The sequence below is a fragment of the Pelophylax lessonae genome (assembly GCF_965119305.1).
Source record: "Pelophylax lessonae genome assembly, chromosome: 9".
NCBI lineage: Eukaryota > Metazoa > Chordata > Amphibia > Anura > Ranidae > Pelophylax > Pelophylax lessonae.
This window is the reverse complement of record NC_138776.1, coordinates 22,468,507-22,489,174: the sequence shown is the minus strand read 5'-3', so window position 1 is coordinate 22,489,174 and position 20,668 is coordinate 22,468,507. Positions and strand designations below refer to the sequence as shown.

The 20,668-nt window shown below is 44.7% G+C and overlaps 1 protein-coding gene across 1 annotated transcript in view; it reads left to right on the top strand.

Moving 5' to 3' along the window:
* Positions 1–431: 431 nt before the first annotated feature.
* HPS1 (HPS1 biogenesis of lysosomal organelles complex 3 subunit 1) overlaps positions 432–20,668 on the top strand; it is an 86,694-nt gene continuing 66,457 nt past the window's right edge. The window contains exons 1-4 of the mRNA XM_082268367.1: positions 432–517; positions 7,971–8,084; positions 12,185–12,319; positions 19,354–19,496. Of these exons, the coding sequence (XP_082124493.1) occupies positions 7,971–8,084; positions 12,185–12,319; positions 19,354–19,496 (392 nt within the window). The 5' untranslated portion in view covers positions 432–517. The remainder of the gene's footprint in view (positions 518–7,970; positions 8,085–12,184; positions 12,320–19,353; positions 19,497–20,668) is intronic.

Genomic DNA, 20,668 nt, shown 5'->3' with positions numbered 1-20,668 from the left:
TAAGTCTGAGGGGAGCACATGACAGGGCGTCTTTGGCGGGAAGCAGAGTCCCAGGAGGAGGGTGGCGGCTGTCTCTCCTCCTGTCAGCGTGAGGAAGGTTCCTTGGCAGTCGGACTGGAGGACAGAAGGTTGAGCTGAGCTGCAGAGAGGGATCCAGTGTGCTGTAGACCGAGTGGAGCTGCTGGGCAGAGGGCTACAGCAAAGCAGTGTCGTGAGTACTGTAAACTGCCCCGGGGTCTGCCTATGAGAGGGGACCACTCCAGAAGGTCAGAGGGATCCGGCAGCCAGCTAACCAGTAGAGGAACGTAGAGCAATTAGTGGAGCACATGTCACTGGATTAGCTGGATTGAATTCTGAACTGTCCAATCCTTTACCCATTCCTGGGTCAATTATGTTTATGTGTCTTAGGTGACATGGAGGACCATGCTCTGTGAAGGTTGAGCTCCGCGGATGAGAGCGACATGCTGCCTCAGTTAATCTCGCCAAGAAAAGAACGAGGACATTTCCAGCAATAAACGTAGGTGCTGTGCTTTTTCTATATGGGTGGAGGCAGTGGTGTAACTAAAACTTTCGGGGCTTAGGAGCAAGAAACCACGAAGGGCCCCCCCTGACCCCCGCCAAGGACCCTTACCTCAGAGCCTAGTGGCAGAAAACGCCAGGGCCCGGTCGTAAGTGTGACCTTTGCGACCCTGGTAGTTCCGCCACTGATATCAGTAGTGTTTGTTATATACGATTTTTTTTTTTCCTTACACTATTATTTTTTATTATTTTTTTAGGAGAACGTTGGGGGGGGGGGGGGCATTGGTGGGCTAGTGGGGATCTAAATAGACCTCTGATGTTCCACCTTTTTAAGATGGAGAAAGAAGACTGAGGACACAGCCCTCAATCTCCATCTCTGCAGCCTCCGCTGCACAGAATGAATGGACGGGAAAGAGCTCTGTACAGAGCTTTCCATTCATTCACAAACTAAAGCATAGGAAACATTTACTATGCTTCAATTGTGAATAAACAGGGTCGTTGATTGGTACTGATCACTCACTGTGTCCATTAGGAATGGAAGGGGCTGGTAAATGACATATTTGCTGGCCTCTTCCCTGCTCTATCCTGCAGCAGCCGGTGGAAGAGGGGAGTGGTGAGGCCAGCAGCAATGCACAGGGAGGGGGGAGCACACAGGGGCAGCAGGAAACAGAGTTTACTATGCCTCCATTAACGGATCTCTGACTCTGTCATTTCAGACAAGAAGGGGGCTGGGAAAAGGGGGGGCTCGGAGAAGAGCACAGTATTACTGGAGAAGAAAGGAGGGGCAAGAAAAGGGCACAGAAGTTGCTGTGGAAAAGTAGAGGAACCCACGGGCAGCAGAAGGAAGCTGGACAGGAGGGCGTCATACAGGGGAATCATGCCCTGCATGTTCCTCCTGCAGTACTGAATGCCTGTGGAAGGGAGAGTAGGAAAATCAGGCATTCAGTGGCTGCAGGAGAAACATGGAGACCATTGGTTCCTCTATATGCCGCCCCTCCTGTCCAGGTGTAGAGGGAAGCTGCATGGCCCCCTGGAGCATTGAGCCAGGTCGCAATCGCCTCTAGGTTGAGGGGTTGGTCCACTCAAAACTAATATTTCAGGCACTAGGGTGTGTCATATAGCCCCCTCCCAAAGAGGAACCCTGACCACCTGGGGTGCAAGACTCCTGTTGGGGGGCTCTCTTAGGTCCACTTACCCAAAAGGCCTGACGGACACCTCTCCTCGTGATTAGCCAATGCCGACCACCGAGTACTAGAGTGCCGAAAAGAGACGCCCTCCCAAGGCAAGGGAGGAAGGAACCTGGGGGGCCACACATCCCCACAGACTTCAGGCCCACACCCTGCCATCGGTTAGTGAGGAAAAGACCCACACCTATGAAATGAAGGTGACACATGGAGAGCATTCTGTTTAAAGGCGATAACTTTCTTTTCCAACCACTTTCTCTTTATCTAAAAAGTTCTGTTGTGAGATTCAGTCAGGATGATGTCTTACGATGGAAAAGAAGGTTCATCGACAAAGATACGGTCTCCATAGGAAGATACTTGGTGTATGTTCTGTAACACTGGGATTTATTCTGAGAGATTGTTCAATGGAATTTACTGACTTTAGGTTTGCCAATATACTTTACCCAATCAGAGCAGATCAGCAATATGGGATCACACTATAGATACCCAACAGGCCAGGAACCGGATGACCTCTGCCTCCAGATGGTCGTACCTCCCAACTTTCTGAGATGGGAATGAGAGGCGCCTATTAGCAAAAGTCTGAGATTGGAATGAGAGGTGCCTATTAGCAAAAGTATGTAGGCATGAGCCGGGTGCCAGTCCAGGCATGTGGGCAGATCTTGACCATTTGATTGTGATCTTTCCTGAGCCTCGACCGGCTCTATGCCCGCTGTCTGCTGATCTACAGATCACAGGAGTGCAGAATGATCTACAGTGAGCTTTGGCTGTACCTCTCCTTAGGGTTAAAAAACTTGAGGCTTTAGAACCATTTTAACCACTTAAGCCCCGGAAGATTTTACCCCCTTCCTGACCAGGGTTTTTTTTTTTTCGTGCGACGCTGTACCTAAACTTATTTGACGTCCTTTTTTCCCCCACAAACAGAGCTTTCTTTTGGTGGTATTTGATCACCTGTGCGATTTTTTTTTTTTTTTTTTTTTTTTTTTTTTTTTTTTTTTTTTTTTTTTGTGATCATGCGCTATAAACAAAAAAAGAGCGTAAATTTTGCAAAAATAACAATATTTTTCACATTTTTTTATATGAAATTCCCCAAAAAAAATGTAAAAATCTAAATGTTTTAACATTTTCGGCCAATTTGTTTTATGCTACATATGTTTGGTAAAAAAAATCCCAAAAAGCGTATTTTGATTGGTTTGCACAAAAGTTATCGCGTTTACTAACTATGGGAAAAATTTTTGTCATTTTGGGGATATGCGATTTTTTTTTTTTTGCGGTACTGCGACATTGCGGCGGACAGATCGGACCCTTGACTGCCATTTTTTTACACTTTTGGGGGTACCAGTGACATTACTGCAGTAATCAGTGCTATACATATGCACTTTTACTGTAAAAATTACACTGGCAGGGAAGGGGTTAACTGTATTGGAGAGGGAGGTGTTAAGTGTGTCCTAGGGGCGTGTTTCTAACTGTGATTGGACATGGCTACTAGTGTAAAAACAGAGATCGACGGTCCTACATAGTAGAACCGTCTGATCTCCATTTTTACACAGGGGAGAATGACAGGCGGCTTGTTTACATTAGCGGTCTGTCTTTCTCCCTCTCCACCGACGATCGCCGAGTGACCGGCGGACATCGGGTCCGCCAGTCACACGCACTGACCTGTTAGGGAATGAGCCCGGGCCGCTATTGGCTCACAAGCCGGTGACAGGCTAGTGACGTACCGGTACGTCACTTTGCCTGGGCAGGGCTGACCGCCGCAGTATATGTACTTGGGGCGGTCGGCAAGTGGTTAAAGGAGAATTGTACTAAAAAAAAATGATTGGCTAAACCCACAAGTGCTTTTTTTACCACTACTATTCCTTTATATTGACTTGTGGAATTAACAGAAGCGGCAATTTGGAAAGTGAATGAAAGGTTTAGCACTGGGAAACACTTTTTGAAAGATAAATAGTGCATTTTATATACAATTATATGGATCAGACCACAATGAGAGACTGAGGGACTTGGTTCTAAAACTGGCTATGCATGGTCACCTTCCTGTTGTAGTTACCCCATGAAGTCTTGAAGAGTTCCTGACACAGGTGTGAACCATAGTTTGCTCACCACCAGTAGTCATGCCAATATAATATTAGTATCCAAACAGATCTTTAGCAGTATTCAGGTTCAAGTCTTTGTCATCAGAAACATAGATGGCGCCATTGCTGAGCTCTCCTGATCACTCTTACTTCAATCCTTTGAATTACAAACCCGGAACTATTAGGCAGATTAGGATTTCTGACTATTCTAAACTTCCTGATCTGCATTCTTATTTTTCATGGGTGGCTCAGGGAGTATTTCATCTAAGTCAGGGATCCTCAAACTACGGCCCTCCAGCTATTGCGGAACTGCACATCCCATGAGGCATTGTAAAACTCTGACATTCACAGACATTACTAGGCATGATGGGAATTGTAGTTCCTGAACAACTGGAGGGCCATAGTTTGAAGACCCCTGATCTAAGTGGTCAACAAAAAGCCAGGCAACTAGTATTAGGAGGTCAGCAATGCCAGACACAATTTACCTTAACCGGGTAGTTAAGCTGGAAGAGTAATAGCATCTTGCCTTTGCTGAAAGTTGATGGAGCTGAGAACTCATGACTACTTGCGACACATAAGAAGCCAATGGTTGGTTCAACCTCCTGACATCAACCCAGAGCTGAGCATTTTATTTTGATGCTTTTAAACTTTGGTTTTTATTGAATACACTGTATGCTCTAAAGTTGTGTGCACACCAAACCATGGCTAGTAATACCATGCTGCTACAACAACCACCACCCTCCATCACTCTTCTGAGAAGGCTTTCTGGGAGATTTTCAAGTGTGAAATGTTCCAGGTCATTCCAAAGGCATTTAGTAGGGCCGAGGTAAGGGCTCTTGAATTCCTCCACTCTCCAATACGCCAAGACTTTGCACAAGATTGTGGAGTATGTTTATGGGAATTTGTGCACGTTTTTAGAGATCAGGTGTTCAGTAGAGTTAAGGTCAGGGCTCTGTGCAGGACACTCGAGTTCCTCCCCACCAAACTGGTCAAACCATGTCTTTATGGAGCTGTTCAGTATGGTTGAGGTTAGGCGTCTGTGAAGACCACACCAGTTCCTCCATACCAAACTGGTCATCCATGTCTTTATGGAGCTGTTCAGTAGGGTTGAGGTTAGGTGTCTGTGAAGACCACACCAGTTCCTCCATACCAAACTGGTCATCCATGTCTTTATGGAGCTGTTCAGTAGGGTTGAGGTTAGGTGTCTGTGAAGACCACACCAGTTCCTCCATTCCAAACTGGTCATCCATGTCTTCATAAAGCTGGCTTTGTACACAGGGGTACAGCCATTCTAGAACAGAAAAGGGTCTTCACCAAACTGTTACCAAGAGGTTCAAAGAGCACAATTATCTACATTTTCTTTGCATGATGGAGTATTAACAGGACCTGCCACTGGAAACTCCTGAACCCCATGATCTAGAAAGGTGTCCACATAGGTTGGGCCATATAGTGTATTAGTTTGAAGGGCCTTTTTAAGATGTGTGCTATATATAATTAATGACCATGGTCGATTGAGTTTGTTAGTCATGAGCCTGCAAGGACAAGACTGATGTTTGTTGAGAAGACCGGTCCCACCATCGGCATTCCAATTCATCCCAAAGGCATTCAGTAGGGTTGAGGTTAGGCCTGTTGAGTTCCTCCACTCTTCTAGGAAGACTTTCCACAAGACTGTGCAGGGTGTCTATGGGAATTTGTGTCCATTTTTAAAGATCAGGGTTTTAGTAGGGTTGAAGTCAAGGCTGTGTGCACTGGAGTTCCTCCACATCAAACTGGCCATCCATGTCTTTATGGAGCTGGCTCCACTCTTCTGGGAAGGCTTCCTACAAGATTTTGGAGGGGTCTGTGAAATTTGTACCCAATGTGTGATGTTAGGGACTAATGCAGGATGAGAACACCTGGCTCACCGTCTGTGCTCCAATTCATCCCAAAGATGTTCAGTAGGGTTGGGGTCAGGGCTCTGTGCAGGACACTCCAGTTCCTCCACACCAAACTGGTCAAACCATGTCTTTATGAAGCTGTTCAGTATGGTTGAGGTTAGGCGTCTGTGAAGACCACACCAGTTCCTCCATTCCTCCATTCCAAACTGGTCATGCATGTCTTCATGAAGCTGGCTTTGTACACAGGGGTACAGTCATGCTGGAACAGAAAAGGGTCTTCACCAAACTGTTACCAAGAGGTTCAAAGAGCACAATTGTCTACATTTTCTTTGCATGATGGAGTATTAACAGGACCTGCCACTGGAAACTCCTGAACCCCATGATCTAGAAAGGTGTCCACATAGGTTGGGCCATATAGTGTAGTTTGAAGGGCCTTTAAGATGTGTGCTATATATAATTAATGACCATGGTCGATTGAGTTTGTTAGTCATGAGCCTGCAAGGACAAGACTTATGTTCATTGAGAAGACCTGTCCCACCATCGGCATTCCAATTCATCCCAAAGGCATTCAGTAGGGTTGAGGTCAGGCCTGTTGAGTTCCTCCACTCCTTCTAGGAAGACTTTCCACAAGACTGTGCAGGGTGTCTTTGGGAATTTGTGTCCATTTTTAAAGATCAGGGTTTTAGTAGGGTGGAAGTCAAGGCTGTGTGCACTGGAGTTCCTCCGCACCAAACTAGTCATCCATATCTTTATGAAGCTGGCTCCACTCTTCTGGGAAGGCTTCCTACAAGATTTTGGAGGGGTCTGTGAAATTTGTACCCAATGTGAGGTTAGGGACTAATGCAGGATGAGAAGACCTGGCTCACCGTCTGTGCTCCAATTCATCCCAAAGATGTTTATTAGGGTTGGGGTCAGGGCTCTGTGCAGGACACTGGAGTTCCTCCACACCAAACTGGCCATCCATGTCTTTATGGAGCTGGCTCCACTCTTCTGGGAAGGCTTCCTACAATATTTTGGAGGGGGTCTGTGAAATGTGTGCCCATTTTGAGGTCAGGTACTGATGCTGAATGAGAAGACCTGGCTTACCATTGGTGCTCCAATCCATCCCAAAGGTGTCCACTGTCCTGTAAGGTTGGGGTCAGGGCTCTGTGCAGGACACTGGAGTTCCTCCACACCAAACTGGTCATCCATATCTTTATGAAACTGGCTCCACTCTTCTGGGAAGGCTTCCTACAAGATTTTGGAGGGGTCTGTGAAATTTTTCCCCTATGTGATGTTAGAGACTAATGCAGGATGAGAAGACCTGGATCACCGTCTGTGCTCCAATTCATCCCAAAGGTGTCCAGTAGGGTTGGGGTCAGGGCTCTGTGCAGGTCACTGGAATTCCTCCACACCAAACTGGCCATCCATGTCTTTATGGAGCTGGCTCCACTCTTCTGGGAAGGCTTCCTACAATATTTTGGAGGGGTCTATGAAATGTGTGCCCATTTGTGAGGGCAGGTACTGATGCTGAATGAGAAGACCTGGCTCACCATCGGTGCTCCAATCCATCCCAAAGGTGTCCAGTAGGGTTGGGGTCAGGGCTCTGTGCAGGACACTGGAGTTCCTCCACACCAAACTGGTCATCCATGTCTTTATGGAGCTGGCTCCACTCTTGTGGGAAGGATTCCTACAATATTTTGTAGGGGGTCTGTGAAATGTGTGCCCATTTGTGAGGGCAGGTACTGATGCTGAATGAGAAGACCTGGCTCACCATCGGTGCTCCAATCCATCCCAAAGGTGTCCAGTAGGGTTGGGGTCAGGGCTCTGTGCAGGACACTGGAGTTCCTCCACACCAAACTGGTCATCCATGTCTTTATGGAGCTAGTTTTGTACACAGGGGTACAGTAATGCTGGAACAGAAAAGGGGCTTCACAAAAATGTTACCAAAAATGTTACCACAAGGTTGGAAAAGCAGAATTGTCTACAATGTCTTTGTATGATGGAGTATTACCAGGACCCTTCGCTGGTACACCTGAACTCATTCATAGGGAGAGGGTTGACATATGTTTAACTATATAAGGTAGATGTGATGGTTGGGTGTACACAAAGTTTTGGCCATATAGTGTATTTTTAAAATGTGGATGAAGATGGATATCTATTTTACAAATCAACAAAGATGAACGTTGTTCTGCATGATGAATTGTTTTGCTTATAAGATAGTTTTGGATGATAGTTAATTGAAAACAAAAATATACTTGGAATGATATTGGTGCCTCCTACTCTGATAGTTTATTCTATTTCAGTATATATATTACAGTTTTTTGCTCTTTTGGCAGATGAAATGTGTACTCATAGTCTCGGAGGGGGCAGAAGTTCTCTTCTGTTGGGCTGATGAAGAATTTGAAAAGAAACTTCACACCAGATATTCTCACTCTGACGAGTTCTTACAGGTAAGTATCCAAATTTGATGACAGTTTTTACAGTCCATGAGACCAGATCTATGGAAAGGCCAATGGCTGACATATAATGCCCATCTGTTCTCTTCCTTAGCCACTTGCCTACCGGGCACTTTCATCCCCTTCTTGCCCAGATCAATTTTCAACTTTCAGCGCTCTCACACTTTAAATGACGATTGTGCCGTCATGCAACCCTGTACCCATGTAAAATTTATATTATTTTTTTGAGACAGAGCTTTCTTTTGATGGTATTTAATTACCACTGGGTTTTTTTTTTTTCTTTTTGCTAAACAAACGAAAAAAGGCTGACCATTTTGAAAAAAAAAGTTTCTTTGTTTCTGTTTATAAAATTTTGTAAATTTAGGTAATTTTTTCCCCTTTTTACTGGTGTGCGCTGATGAGGCTGCACTGATGGACGCTGATGATGGGCGCTAATGAGACTGCACTAGTGGGTGCTGATGAGGCTGCACCGATGGTGGGCGCTGGTGAGGCTGCACCCGATGGTGGGAGCTGGTGAGGCTGCACCCGATGGTGGGAGCTGGTGAGGCTGCACCCGATGGTGGGAGCTGGTGAGGCTGCACCCGATGGTGGGAGCTGGTGAGGCTGCACCCGATGGTGGGCGCTGGTGAGGCTGCAACCGATGGTGGGCGCTGGTGAGGCTGCACCAATGGTGGGTGCTGGTGAGGCTGAACCGAGGCTGGTGATGCTGCACCGATGGTGGGGGCGCTGGTGAGGCTGCACCGATGGTGGGCGCTGGTGAGGCTGCACCCGATGGTGGGCGCTGGTGAGGCTGCACCCGATGGTGGGCGCTGGTGAGGCTGCACCAATGGTGGGCGCTGGTGAGGCTGCACCAATGGTGGGCGCTGGTGAAGCTGCACCAATGGTGGGCGCTGGTGAGGCTGAACTGAGGCTGGTGATGCTGCACCGATGGTGGGGGCGCTGGTGAGGCTGCACCTATGGTGGGGGCGCTGGTGAGGCTGCACCTATGGTGGGGGCGCTGGTGAGGCTGCACCGATGGTGGGGGCGCTGGTGAGGCTGCACCGATGGTGGGGGCGCTGGTGAGGCTGCACCGATGGTGGGGGCGCTGGTGAGGCTGCACCGATGGTGGGGGCGCTGGTGAGGCTGCACCGATGGTGGGGGCGCTGGTGAGGCTGCACCGATGGTGGGGGCGCTGGTGAGGCTGCACCGATGGTGGGGGCGCTGGTGAGGCTGCACCGATGGTGGGGGCGCTGGTGAGGCTGCACCGATGGTGGGGGCGCTGGTGAGGCTGCACCGATGGTGGGCGCTGGTGAGGCTGCACCGATGGTGGGCGCTGGTGAGGCTGCACTGATGGTGGGGGTGCTGGTGAGGCTGCACTGATGGTGGGGGTGCTGGTGAGGCTGCACTGATGGTGGGGGCGCAGGTAAGGCTGCACTGATGGTGGGGGCGCAGGTAAGGCTGCACTGATGGTGGGGGCGCCGGTAAGGCTGCACTGATGGTGGGGGCGCAGGTAAGGCTGCACTGATGGTGGGCGCAGGTAAGGCTGCACCGATGGTGGGCGCTGATGAGGCTGCACCAATGGTGGGCACTGGTGAGGCTGCACCAATGAATTGGAACCCCTAAATTTTTATTGCTGTCTGGATGGTCTTGTCCCGGCACTGCTGAAGATGACAGGTGGGTGGATGACGTCTTGAAGATGAAGTTGTCGGTATTACCTGTTTAAATATAATATTTGTTGGGGTCTCTTCCTGACACTGAGAACTGAAGAAGTCACTTAGAGAGGCTACTAAATGTCTTCAACTAGTCCAGGTCAATATGACCAACTACTGCTAGATGATCAGATTTGTACTTTGAACATCATTTTCACTTGTTACCGCCAGGGAATGGACAAGTGTGATAGGCCCCAAGTGTACCGAATATAGGAATAATAACAGTTGGCCTCCTCAACAAGACTGTACTAGAACAGCATAGGCACCACAGTTCTGAAACTAGGTGACAACATTGTTTTGGGTCTGAAGAATTGGGTTTCCTATTGGTGGTGGTTGGTTTCTGGTGGAAGGGGTCTATATATGGGTATTTTCCATAATTGGCACAGTCAAGCCTAAAGAGGAGTTTCAGGCCCCCCCACCCCCCAAAAAATAAGTCAGCAGTTACGAATACTGTAGCTGCTGACTTTTAGCATAAGGACACTTATCTGCCTCGGATCCAGCGATGTCCTCAACCGAGCCGATTGTTTAATCCACTTCAGGTGCAGGCGCTGGCATCTGACGTAAGGGAAACAGGAAGTGAAGCCTTGCGGCTTCACAGCTGGTTTCCTACTGTGCGTGAAGCCCTGTGAATGGTCTCATAGACTTCTAGGACCCATGATGTGTCTCAGAACTCTGGAGGGGGAGCCGGTGATCCGCTGTAAATGAACACAGCGGGAGCCAATCAGCGGGTCCGGCGGACCCAATGTTCGCCGGCACCCAGCGATCATTTTGGAGAGAGGCAGAACGTCCGTCTTGCCCATGGTTCCTCAAACTATGGCCCTCCAGTTGTTCAGAAACTACAATTCCCATCATGCCTAGCCATGTCCGTGGATGTCAGAGTTTTACAATGCCTCATGGGATGTGTAGTTCCACAACAGCTGGAGGGCCGTAGTTTGAGGATCCCTGGTTTTGCCTATGTAAACAGGGCAGATCGGTGTTCTGTCAGAGGGGAAGATGGAGATCTTGTGTTCCTGCTAAGCAGGAACACAGATCTCTGTCTTCCCCTAGTCAGAGCACCTCCCACAGTTGGCAAGCACTCCCTAGGAGCACATTTAACCCTTTGATCGCCCCTGATGTGTAACCCATTCCCTGATAGTGTCAGTACAGTGACAGTGCATATTTTTAGCATTGATCACTGTATTATTGTCACTTAGTGTCAGATTTGTCCACCGCAACGTCGCAGTCTAGCTACAAATCACTGATCCCCGCCATTACTAGTAAAAAAGAAAAAAAAATTCCATAAATATATCCCCTAGTTTGTAGACGCTAAACTGATGAAAGAGGAAGTGAACTTTCCTCTGTAACTTGTACCTAGAGGTGAGCCTATAACCGTGATGGAGAACCTTGGCACCCCAGATGTTTTGGAACTACATTTCCCATGATGTTCAACTACACTGCAGAGTGCATGAGCATCATGGGAAATGTAGTTCCAAAACATCTGGGATGCCAAGGTTTGACATCACTGCCCTATAATAAGGTACTGTAAATATCTCCTAAACGGTGCACGTATTTATTTTGCATGCAGCCAGTGACATCACTGGCACGTGCAGTCTGAAGGAACAGCCACCCGCGCCGTTCCTTCAGAGCCCTGTGCCGTGAACGCGGGAGTGACGTCATCGCGGCTCCAGCCAATCAGACAGCCGGAGGGCACAAACCTGGAAGGAAGACGGGTGACCTTACCGGTTGTCTCAGCGGGGTGCGGGCGCCACTGGAAGGGCTTTGTTCCAAGTTAAGTATTTTTATAATGAGCTAGTATGCGATGCATACCAGCTCTTTATGCCTTTGTCTTACAGGTTTCTATTTTATTTTTTTTTAGGAGGTTTGCAACCTCTTGAAGAAATTTTTAGCTTTTTTCCATTTTTTTAATTTTTTTTATTGGATTTGTTTTATATCAGAAAGTAAAAAAAAAAAAAAAGGAATTTTCGATTTACTTTAGATCATAGATTTTGTTATTGTGATTATTTTTTTTGCATGTTTTGTATGACTTGTTGGTTATTAAAAAAATTAATAAAAAGAGATTAAAAAAAAAAAAGAAAGTAAAAAATATTTATTTTATTTTTTTTCAAGATTGTGGGTCATTTTTGTTTTATAGCACAAATAATAAAAATCGCAGAGGTGATCAAATACCACCAAAAGAAAGCTCTATTTGTGGGGGGAAAAGGGACATCAATTTTATTTGGGTACAGTTGTCGCATGACTGCGCAATTGTCAGTTAAAGTAACGCAGTGCTGTATCGCAAAAAAATGGCCTGGTCATGAAGGGGGGTAAATCTTCCAGCGCTGAAGTGGTTAATCAGTATATGTATTGTATATTTTTTATACATTTATAATAATGTCAGGATATTCTCTAAATCTTTTCTCTCCTCAGTCTCCAACATTTGGTGACAGCATCAACACTCTGTTTGCCCCTCTGATCATCTCTTGTGTGACGCTGTTGGAGAAGATCGGTGACACCTATACCTGCTTCACAACGGAGAATGACCACCTCTGTGTTCTTCACATGGCAAGTTACTTATTTATAAAATAAAAATCTCTGGCGTCCAGGACGTCCGGCTCCTAAATGTCCCTTCCAGGGCCGGGCCGAGGAGGAGGCAGGAGGGTGCTGTGTTTGGGGCTGGGTCTCTCCTGGCTTTGTACTGTTCTACGTTCTCTTCTGCCCTCTGCTGGGAAAAACTGCGCTGTGTCAGGATTGCTGTGTATAGGTGTATGGTATTTCCTCCTATTTATGTGTATTCTAAATTCATATTATTTACTGAATTCTTTACACTTTGTTTTATTTCTTAAATACAGTAAAAAAAAAAAAAAATGAAAAATTACATTCTTGCTCAGCACCCACTGAAAATGTCAGAAGGTGTTTTTGTGAGATTTGATACAACTAATTTTATGCAGGTTTGGGACATTTATAATAATAATAATGATGAGAGATCTTGGTGATATTTAAATCCTGTATAAAAATAACAATAAAAATAATTATTATTGATGATGAATATCAATAATGATATTATTATTATTATTTTTATAAGGAGTTAAATTAATACCAACATCTCTATTATTATAATAATATTATTATTATTATTTAGGAGTTAAATATCCATAATATAATAATAATAATCAGGAGTTATATATCCTCTCTCACTATTATTATTATTATTATTATTATTATTATTATTATTATTTTACAATAGTGAGAGATATTGATATTCAACTCCTGAATTTTAGTAATAATAGTATTATTCAGGAGTTAAATATTAGCAACATCTCTCACAATTATATTATAATTATCATTAGTATTTTTATTTAGGCGTTAAATATTAACATCTCTCACTGATATATCATTATAATAATATAATAGTGAGAGATGTTGATGATATTTAACTCCTAAATTATATTATAATCTATTTAGGAGTTAAATATCATCAACATCTCTCACTATTATAATAATAATAATCTTATTATTATTTTAATATTAGTGATAGATATTGATATTTAACTCCTAAATAATAATAATACTAATGATAATAATAGTGAGAGATGTTGATGATATTTAAATCCTTAAGAATAGTAATAATAATATAATTGTGAGAGATGTTGCTGATATTTAAAGCGGAGTTCCGGGCACAAAAACAATATTTTTTTTTTTTTGTGCCCCTCCGCTAGTTCGAGATCACCTGAAAAGGAATTGGATAGTTATTTTTTTTTTTTTTTGTTTACTCACCTTTTAATTGAAGATCGTAAATACTCACCTCAGAGTACTTCCTCCCTCGGAGCCACGGCTCACCCCGTCACTTCCTGTCTCGCTATGATTCCTGGGAGCTGAACGTCATCGCTCCCAGGACTCAATGCGACGGCACCGGCCCCGACGTCACTTCCGGGCGACGCCGCATTCCCCTGCTAAACAGCTTCTGGGCATGCCCAGAAGCTGTGGAGGAATGCGACGCCGCACCGGAGGTGACGAGAGGGGCCGGTGCAGGCGCATTCTGGGACAAGAAGACGCGGAAGAAGACACAGAAGAGGACCGTGCCGGCTTCAGCTGCCCACAAGAGAGATGGAAACGCTGTGGAAGAAGTTTTATAAGTAAGTATTTCTTCTAAAAGGTAAGTGCGAACCGGGACAGATCAGAGGCTAGCCATTGTGGAATGTGCTAGCCCTGACTGTCCCGGGGGTATGTTTATTAAAAAATTACTTCTGTGCTCGGATCTCCGCTTTAACTCCTGAATAATATTATGATTAGTAGTAGTAGTAGTAGTCAGACGTTAAATATCAATATCTCTCACTATTATAATATAATAATAATATTAGTGAGAGATATTTAATGCATGGATATTATTTTTGATATTTAACTCCTAATAATAACAAATATTCAGGAGTTAAATATCATCATCTCTCACTTTTATGGTTTATCATTATAATAGAGAGAGATGTTGATATTTAACGCCTGAATAATAATATAATACTATTATTCAGGAGTTAAATATCATCGACATCTCTCACTATTATATAATAATAATATAGTGAGATAATATTTGACTCCTAAATATGAATAATAATTATTATAATAAAGATGTTGCTGATTTTTAACTCCTGTAAAATATATATATATATATATATATATATATATATATATATATATATATATATATATATATATATATATATATATATATATATATATATATATATATATATATATATATATATATATATATATTATCAATAGTGAGAGATGATATTTAAACCCTGATTATTATTATTATACAGGCGTTAAATATCATCAATTTTTCACTCTAATATTATTACTCTTGTTGGTATTATTACTTACAGGTATTTTATTTAGTGCTTACAATTTATGCATCTTTTTTACATACGATACATACATATATAAATACACTGAACAAAATTATAAACACAACACTTTTGTTTTTGCTCCCATTTTTCATGAGCTGAACTCAAAGATCTAAGACTTTTTCTATGTACACAAAAGGCCGATTTCTCTCAAATATTGTTCACAAATCTGTGTTAGTGATCACTTCTCCTTTGCTGAGATAATCCATCCACCTCACAGGTGTGGCATATCAAGATGCTGATTGGACGGCATGATTATTGCACAAGTGTGCCTTAGGCTGGCCACAATAAAAGGCCACTCTAAAATGTGCAGTTTTACTGTATTGGGGGGGAAGGGGGGGGGATGGGGGGTTCGGAAACTAGTCAGTATCTGGTGTGACCATCTCCTTGGTATAGAGTTGATCAGGTTGGTGATTGTGGCCTGTGGAAAGTTGGTCCACTCCTCTTCAATGGCTGTGCGAAGTTGCTGGATATTGGCAGGACCTGGAACACGCTGTCGTATACGCCGATCCAGAGCATCCCAAACATGCTCAATGGGTGACATGTCCAGTGAGTATGCTGGCTATGTAAGAACTGGGATGTTTTCAGTTTCCAGGAATTGTGTACAGATCCTTGCACCATGGGGCCGTGCATTATCATGCTGCAACATGAGGTGATGGTCGTGGATGAATGGCACAACAATGGGCCTCAGGATCTCGTCACGATATCTCTGTGCATTCGAAATGCCATCAATAAAATGCACCTGTGTTCGTTGTCCATAACATACGCCTTCCCATACCATAACCCCACCGCCACCATGGGCCACTCCATCCACAATGTATGCCTTCCCATACCATAACCCCACCACCACCATGGGCCACTCCATCCACAATGTACATAGTTACATAGTTACATAGTTGGTGAGGTTGAATAAAGACAAAAGTCCATCCAGTTCAACCTGTGTAGATGTGTGTGGCCGTAATCATCTTGCATACCCCTGAATGTTCTGATCCTTGAGATGTACGTCTAAGAGTCTTTTGAAAGCCACCATACTACCCGCAGAAACCACCTCATGTGGTAGAGAATTCCACAATCTTGTAGCCCTAACAGTAAAGAACCCCCCACGTTGCCTGAGGTTAAAACGCTTCTCCTCTAATCGCATTGTATGCCCCCGAGTTCTCATGCAATCCCTTCGACTGAACAGCTTTTTTTCTAAGCCTAGATCCCCATTTAGATATTTAAAAATTGCTATCATGTCCCCCCTCAGGCGTCTCTTCTCCAGGGAGAATAAATCAAGCGATTGCAGACGCTCCTCATAATCAAGGTCCTCCAATCCCCTAATTAGTTTAGTTGCCCTTCTCTGGACTCTCTCCAGCTCCAACACATCCCTTCTGAGGACTGGTGACCAGAACTGGACCGAATACTCCAGATGAGGTCGGACCAGAGTTTTATAAAGTGGAAGGATTATAGTCTTATCTCTGGAATACATCCCTTTCTTTATGCATGCTAATATTCTGCTAGCCTTGGCAGCTGCCGCTTGACATTGCATGCTGTTGCCTAGTCTATCATCAACCAAGACTCCCAGATCTTTCTCCATTTTTGATTCTCCCAAGGGTTCCCCTCCTAACGTGTATTGTGCTTTTATGTTTCTAGTCCCCAAGTGTAAAACCTTACATTTCTCCACGTTAAACCTCATTTGCCATGTCTTTGCCCACTCCGTTATTTTGTCCAGGTCATTCTGTAGGATATCTGCTTCATGCTGTGCTGTTATTGCCCTGCCTAATTTTGTGTCATCTGCAAAAACTGATATTGAACTACTGATCCCGTCCTCAATGCTGTTTATGAATAAATTGAACAAAGTTGGTCCTAGGACTGAGCCCTGGGGCACCCCGCTTACTACCTCAGACCAGTCTGAGTACGCGCTGTTTATTACTACCCTTTGGACACGCCCTTTTAGCCAGTTCCGTATCCAAGAGCAAACCCTGCTGTCGATACCTGCAGACCTTATTTTATAAATTAAGCGCTTATGGGGAACTGTATCAAACGCCTTAGCAAAATCTAGGTACACCACATCCACTGGTCTGCCCCTATCTAGCTCACAGCTCACCTCCTCGTAGAATGTTAAGAGATTGGTTTGACAAGAACGCCCATTTGTAAACCCATGCTGGTTACTACTGATGATGCTGTTGTCCTTAGCAAACTCTACGATATAGTCCCTTATCATCCCCTCCAGAAGTTTACATACTACTGATGTCAGACTTACAGGCCTATAATTTCCCGGTATATGCCTCTGACCCTTTTTGAATATCGGAATTACGTTAGGTTTCCTCCACTCCCCTGGTACATCTCCTGTCCTAATACTGTCCGCAAAGATCAGGAACAGTGGTCTGGATATAACCTTACTCAGTTCCTTGAGTACTCTCGGATGTATGCCATCCGGGCCTGGTGATTTGTTTGTGTTGAGTTTATCCAGCCTTTCCCTGATTTCACCCTCTGTTAGCCATAGTGGCAAGTCCTGTGTATTACTACTAACCATACAGTCATGGTCAGTGTACCCCTCCGATTCCTGTGTAAAGACTGATGAGAAAAAAGCATTCAGCACGGTTGCTTTTTCAGTGTCTTCTGTAACCATCCCCCCATCATCGCTAATTATGTGTGCAATATGCTCTGCCCTAGTTTTTTTGCTGTTGATATACTTAAAGAATTTCTTTGGGTTTTTTTTGCTATCCTCCGCTATTTGTCTCTCAAAGTCTATTTTAGCCATCTTGATTTTGTGTTTACACTTCCTATTTGCCTCCTTGTATTGGTCGAAAGCCAATACTGTGCCCTCTGATTTATATTTCCTGAAGGCCAATTTTTTTCCCCTAATAAGTTTTTTAACGCTCCGGTTTAGCCAGCCAGGTTTGGCTTTGTCCCTTCTAAATTTATTTCCCATAGGAATGCACTGCAAGATGCCTTTGCTTAATATGTTCCTAAAGCATTCCCATTTTTCCTCTGTGGTCAGGGATCCCAGGGTTCGGTCCCAGTTTACCCTTTCCATCAACAAGTACGCCTGCCCCTACCATAACCCCACCGCCACCATGGGCCACTCCATCCACAATGTACGCCTTCCCATACCATAACCCCACCGCCACCATGGGCCACTCCATCCACAACGTTGACATCAGCAAACCGCTCACCCACACAACGCCATACGTGCTGTCTGCCATCTGCCCTGCACAGTGAAAACCGGGAATCATCCGTGAAGAGAAAAGTGCCAGACGCCATCAAATGTTAGCATTTGCCCTCTCAAGTCGGTTACGACGATGAACTGCAATCAGGTGGAGACCCCGATGAGGTCAACAAGCATGCAGATGAGCTTCCCCAAGACGGTTTCTGACAGTTTGTGCAGAAATTCTTTGGTTATGCAAACAGATTGTTGCAGCAGCTGTCCGGGTGGCCGGTCTCAGACCATCTTGGAGGTGAAGATGCTGGATGTGGAGGTCCTGGGCTGGTGTGGTTACACGCGGTCTGCGGTTGTGAGGCCGGTTGGATGTACTGCCAAATTCTCTGAAATGCCTTTGGAGACGGCTTATGGTAGAGAAATGAACATTCAATTCATGGGCAACAGCTCTGGTGGACATTCCTGCAGTCAGCATGCCAATTGCACGCTCCCTCAAAACTTGGGCCATCTGTGGCATTGTGCTGTGTGATAAAACTGCTCATTTTAGAGTGACCTTTTATTGTGGCCAGCCTAAGGCACACCTGTGCAATAATCATGCTGTCTGATCAGCATCTTGATAAGTCACACCTGTGAGGTGGATGGATTATCTCGGCACTAACACAGATTTACACAGATTTGTGAACAATATTTGAGAGAAATTGGCCTTTTGTGTACATAGAAAAAGTCTTAGATCTTTGAGTTCAGCTCGTGAAAAATGGAGGCAAAAACAAAAGTGTTGTGTTTTTATAATTTTGTTCAGTGTATATACATACATAAATAATCCTTAAAAAAAAAAAAAAAAGCTCAGGTAAATAAATATTTCAGGAAATAGTGAAAAGTCCACATCTGTGTTGAATATGAGATTCCGGGGGAAGCTTGCACCCAGCTCAGGTATTGCTCAGTGTATTGCTCAGTGCCATCCATGCGTCCGGCCCCCTAATCTACATGCGGGGCACCGGACGCGTGGACGTCAATGGGGCTTTTTTTTTTTTTTTGTTTAGCCATGTGATTAGAGCCAGAGGCTCTAATAGGCTAAAAAAAGGGTGGGCTCGGGGCGCAGAGCACTGCGCCCCCCGAGCCCACCCAGTTGTGTGACAATAGCGAATGGAAATTCACTCTTGTCCGACGGATCCTCCCCCTGGCCAATTAGGAAGCAGGTTCTGAGACCCGTTTCCTGATTGCCCGAATGGAGGAGCCATGCCATTGGGCATGGAGGAGGAGACGGGGAAGAAGCCACCGCCGTTCGCCTGCTGCAGATGGGTGAGTGAACCGGGGGGGGGAGGTCCTGTATTGTCATGTCATGCTATGCTGTGGGTCCTGTACTGTGTGCGGCCTGGTGTGGGTCGGGGGGGGGGGGGGGTTATGGTGCGGTCCGTCTGACGCCCCCCCCCCGGCCCATGGAGCACCAGTGGCTACTGGTGTCATCCAATATAAGGGTTCAGCAGTCCACTTGGGGTGAGGAGAACTTCAGAGGTATTTTTCCTCTTACAGTATTCCATGTCCTCTCTCTGCAGTTTGGAGAATGTCTCTTCATTACTGTTAATGGTGACGGAACGGAGACGGAAGACGATTTACGGCGTAAGCTTTATGTGTTGAAGAGACTGACGGAGGTACACTTTGGTCTGGTGACATTAGATGGGCAGCTCATCAGGAAGGAGTACGTATAGCGAGATGTAATTCCATACTACTTATCACAGCTAATATGTATCAAATATATTTAGCATGGGTTACTGTACATGTAACGTTTTTCTGTATGGCTATCATTTGGTGGGAAAAAAGAGAAAAACAAAAACTTAAAATGGAATTTTGTTGGACTGATAAGGGCAACTGTGTATTGAACTTCCTACTGAGTTATTCTGCTCTAGACTGCATCAGAAGTGGGTACAAGATGATTGTTACAAATATAGGATTAATAGTAGCGATATACAGTATTAGGACATATGTAGGATGTAGATGAGCTTTTTGATTTCCTAACTAAATTTATTAGGTATATCTGTTTCAGTAGAACCCATCCTGGCTCTCCTTAACAAATATCTGCTGGATTTTATTCATGCACAATTTTAAACTTTTGATCCGATTACTCACGATGGCCAAACAAGCCATGGACAAAGCCCGGAAAAAAACACCTTGTGCCTAGTTAAAACCAAAAATAGGATTATACGAGCCATTAATAAATAGATTAAGGCAACGCCTTCACATAGGATCCCGAAATATACAGTGAGTATAGGAAATAATCACCTACCCGAGGTACATTCACAATCTGTTAAGGTCATCATAATGTAGGATGTAGATTATGAAGGTAGTAGGCTGAGACATTTGTAGTTCACATACAAACCACAATTGGAGAAAGTACAATGTGCAACAACAGCTAATATTTCAACCTGGTTAGGAAGGGGAAGGGTAGTGTAAGGGGTACAGAGAAGGATAAATGGTTCCTGGGGGTCAGAGGCTGAGGGAAAGCCTGACTTGTCCTATATGGTTAAAGGTTACCTTCCAACATGACAAAGACCCAAAGCACACGTCCAACAAAGACCACACAGTGGTTGAAGGAGAAAAAGGTGAATTTCCTTGCATGGCTTAGTCAGAGCCCAGACTTAAACCCCATTGAAAATCTGTGGAAGTACTTGAAGACTGCAGTCCACAAAACGGTCCCCATCAAATTTACCTGAACTTGAGCAGTTCTGCAAAGAAGAAGAGCGGGCAAATATTGCAAAGTCTAGATGTGTAAAGTTAGTAGAGACATAACCCAACATACTAAAGGCTTGAATTAAAGCAAAAGGTGGTCCAACAAAATACTGACACAAGGGGGTGATCCCTTTTCCAACTCCG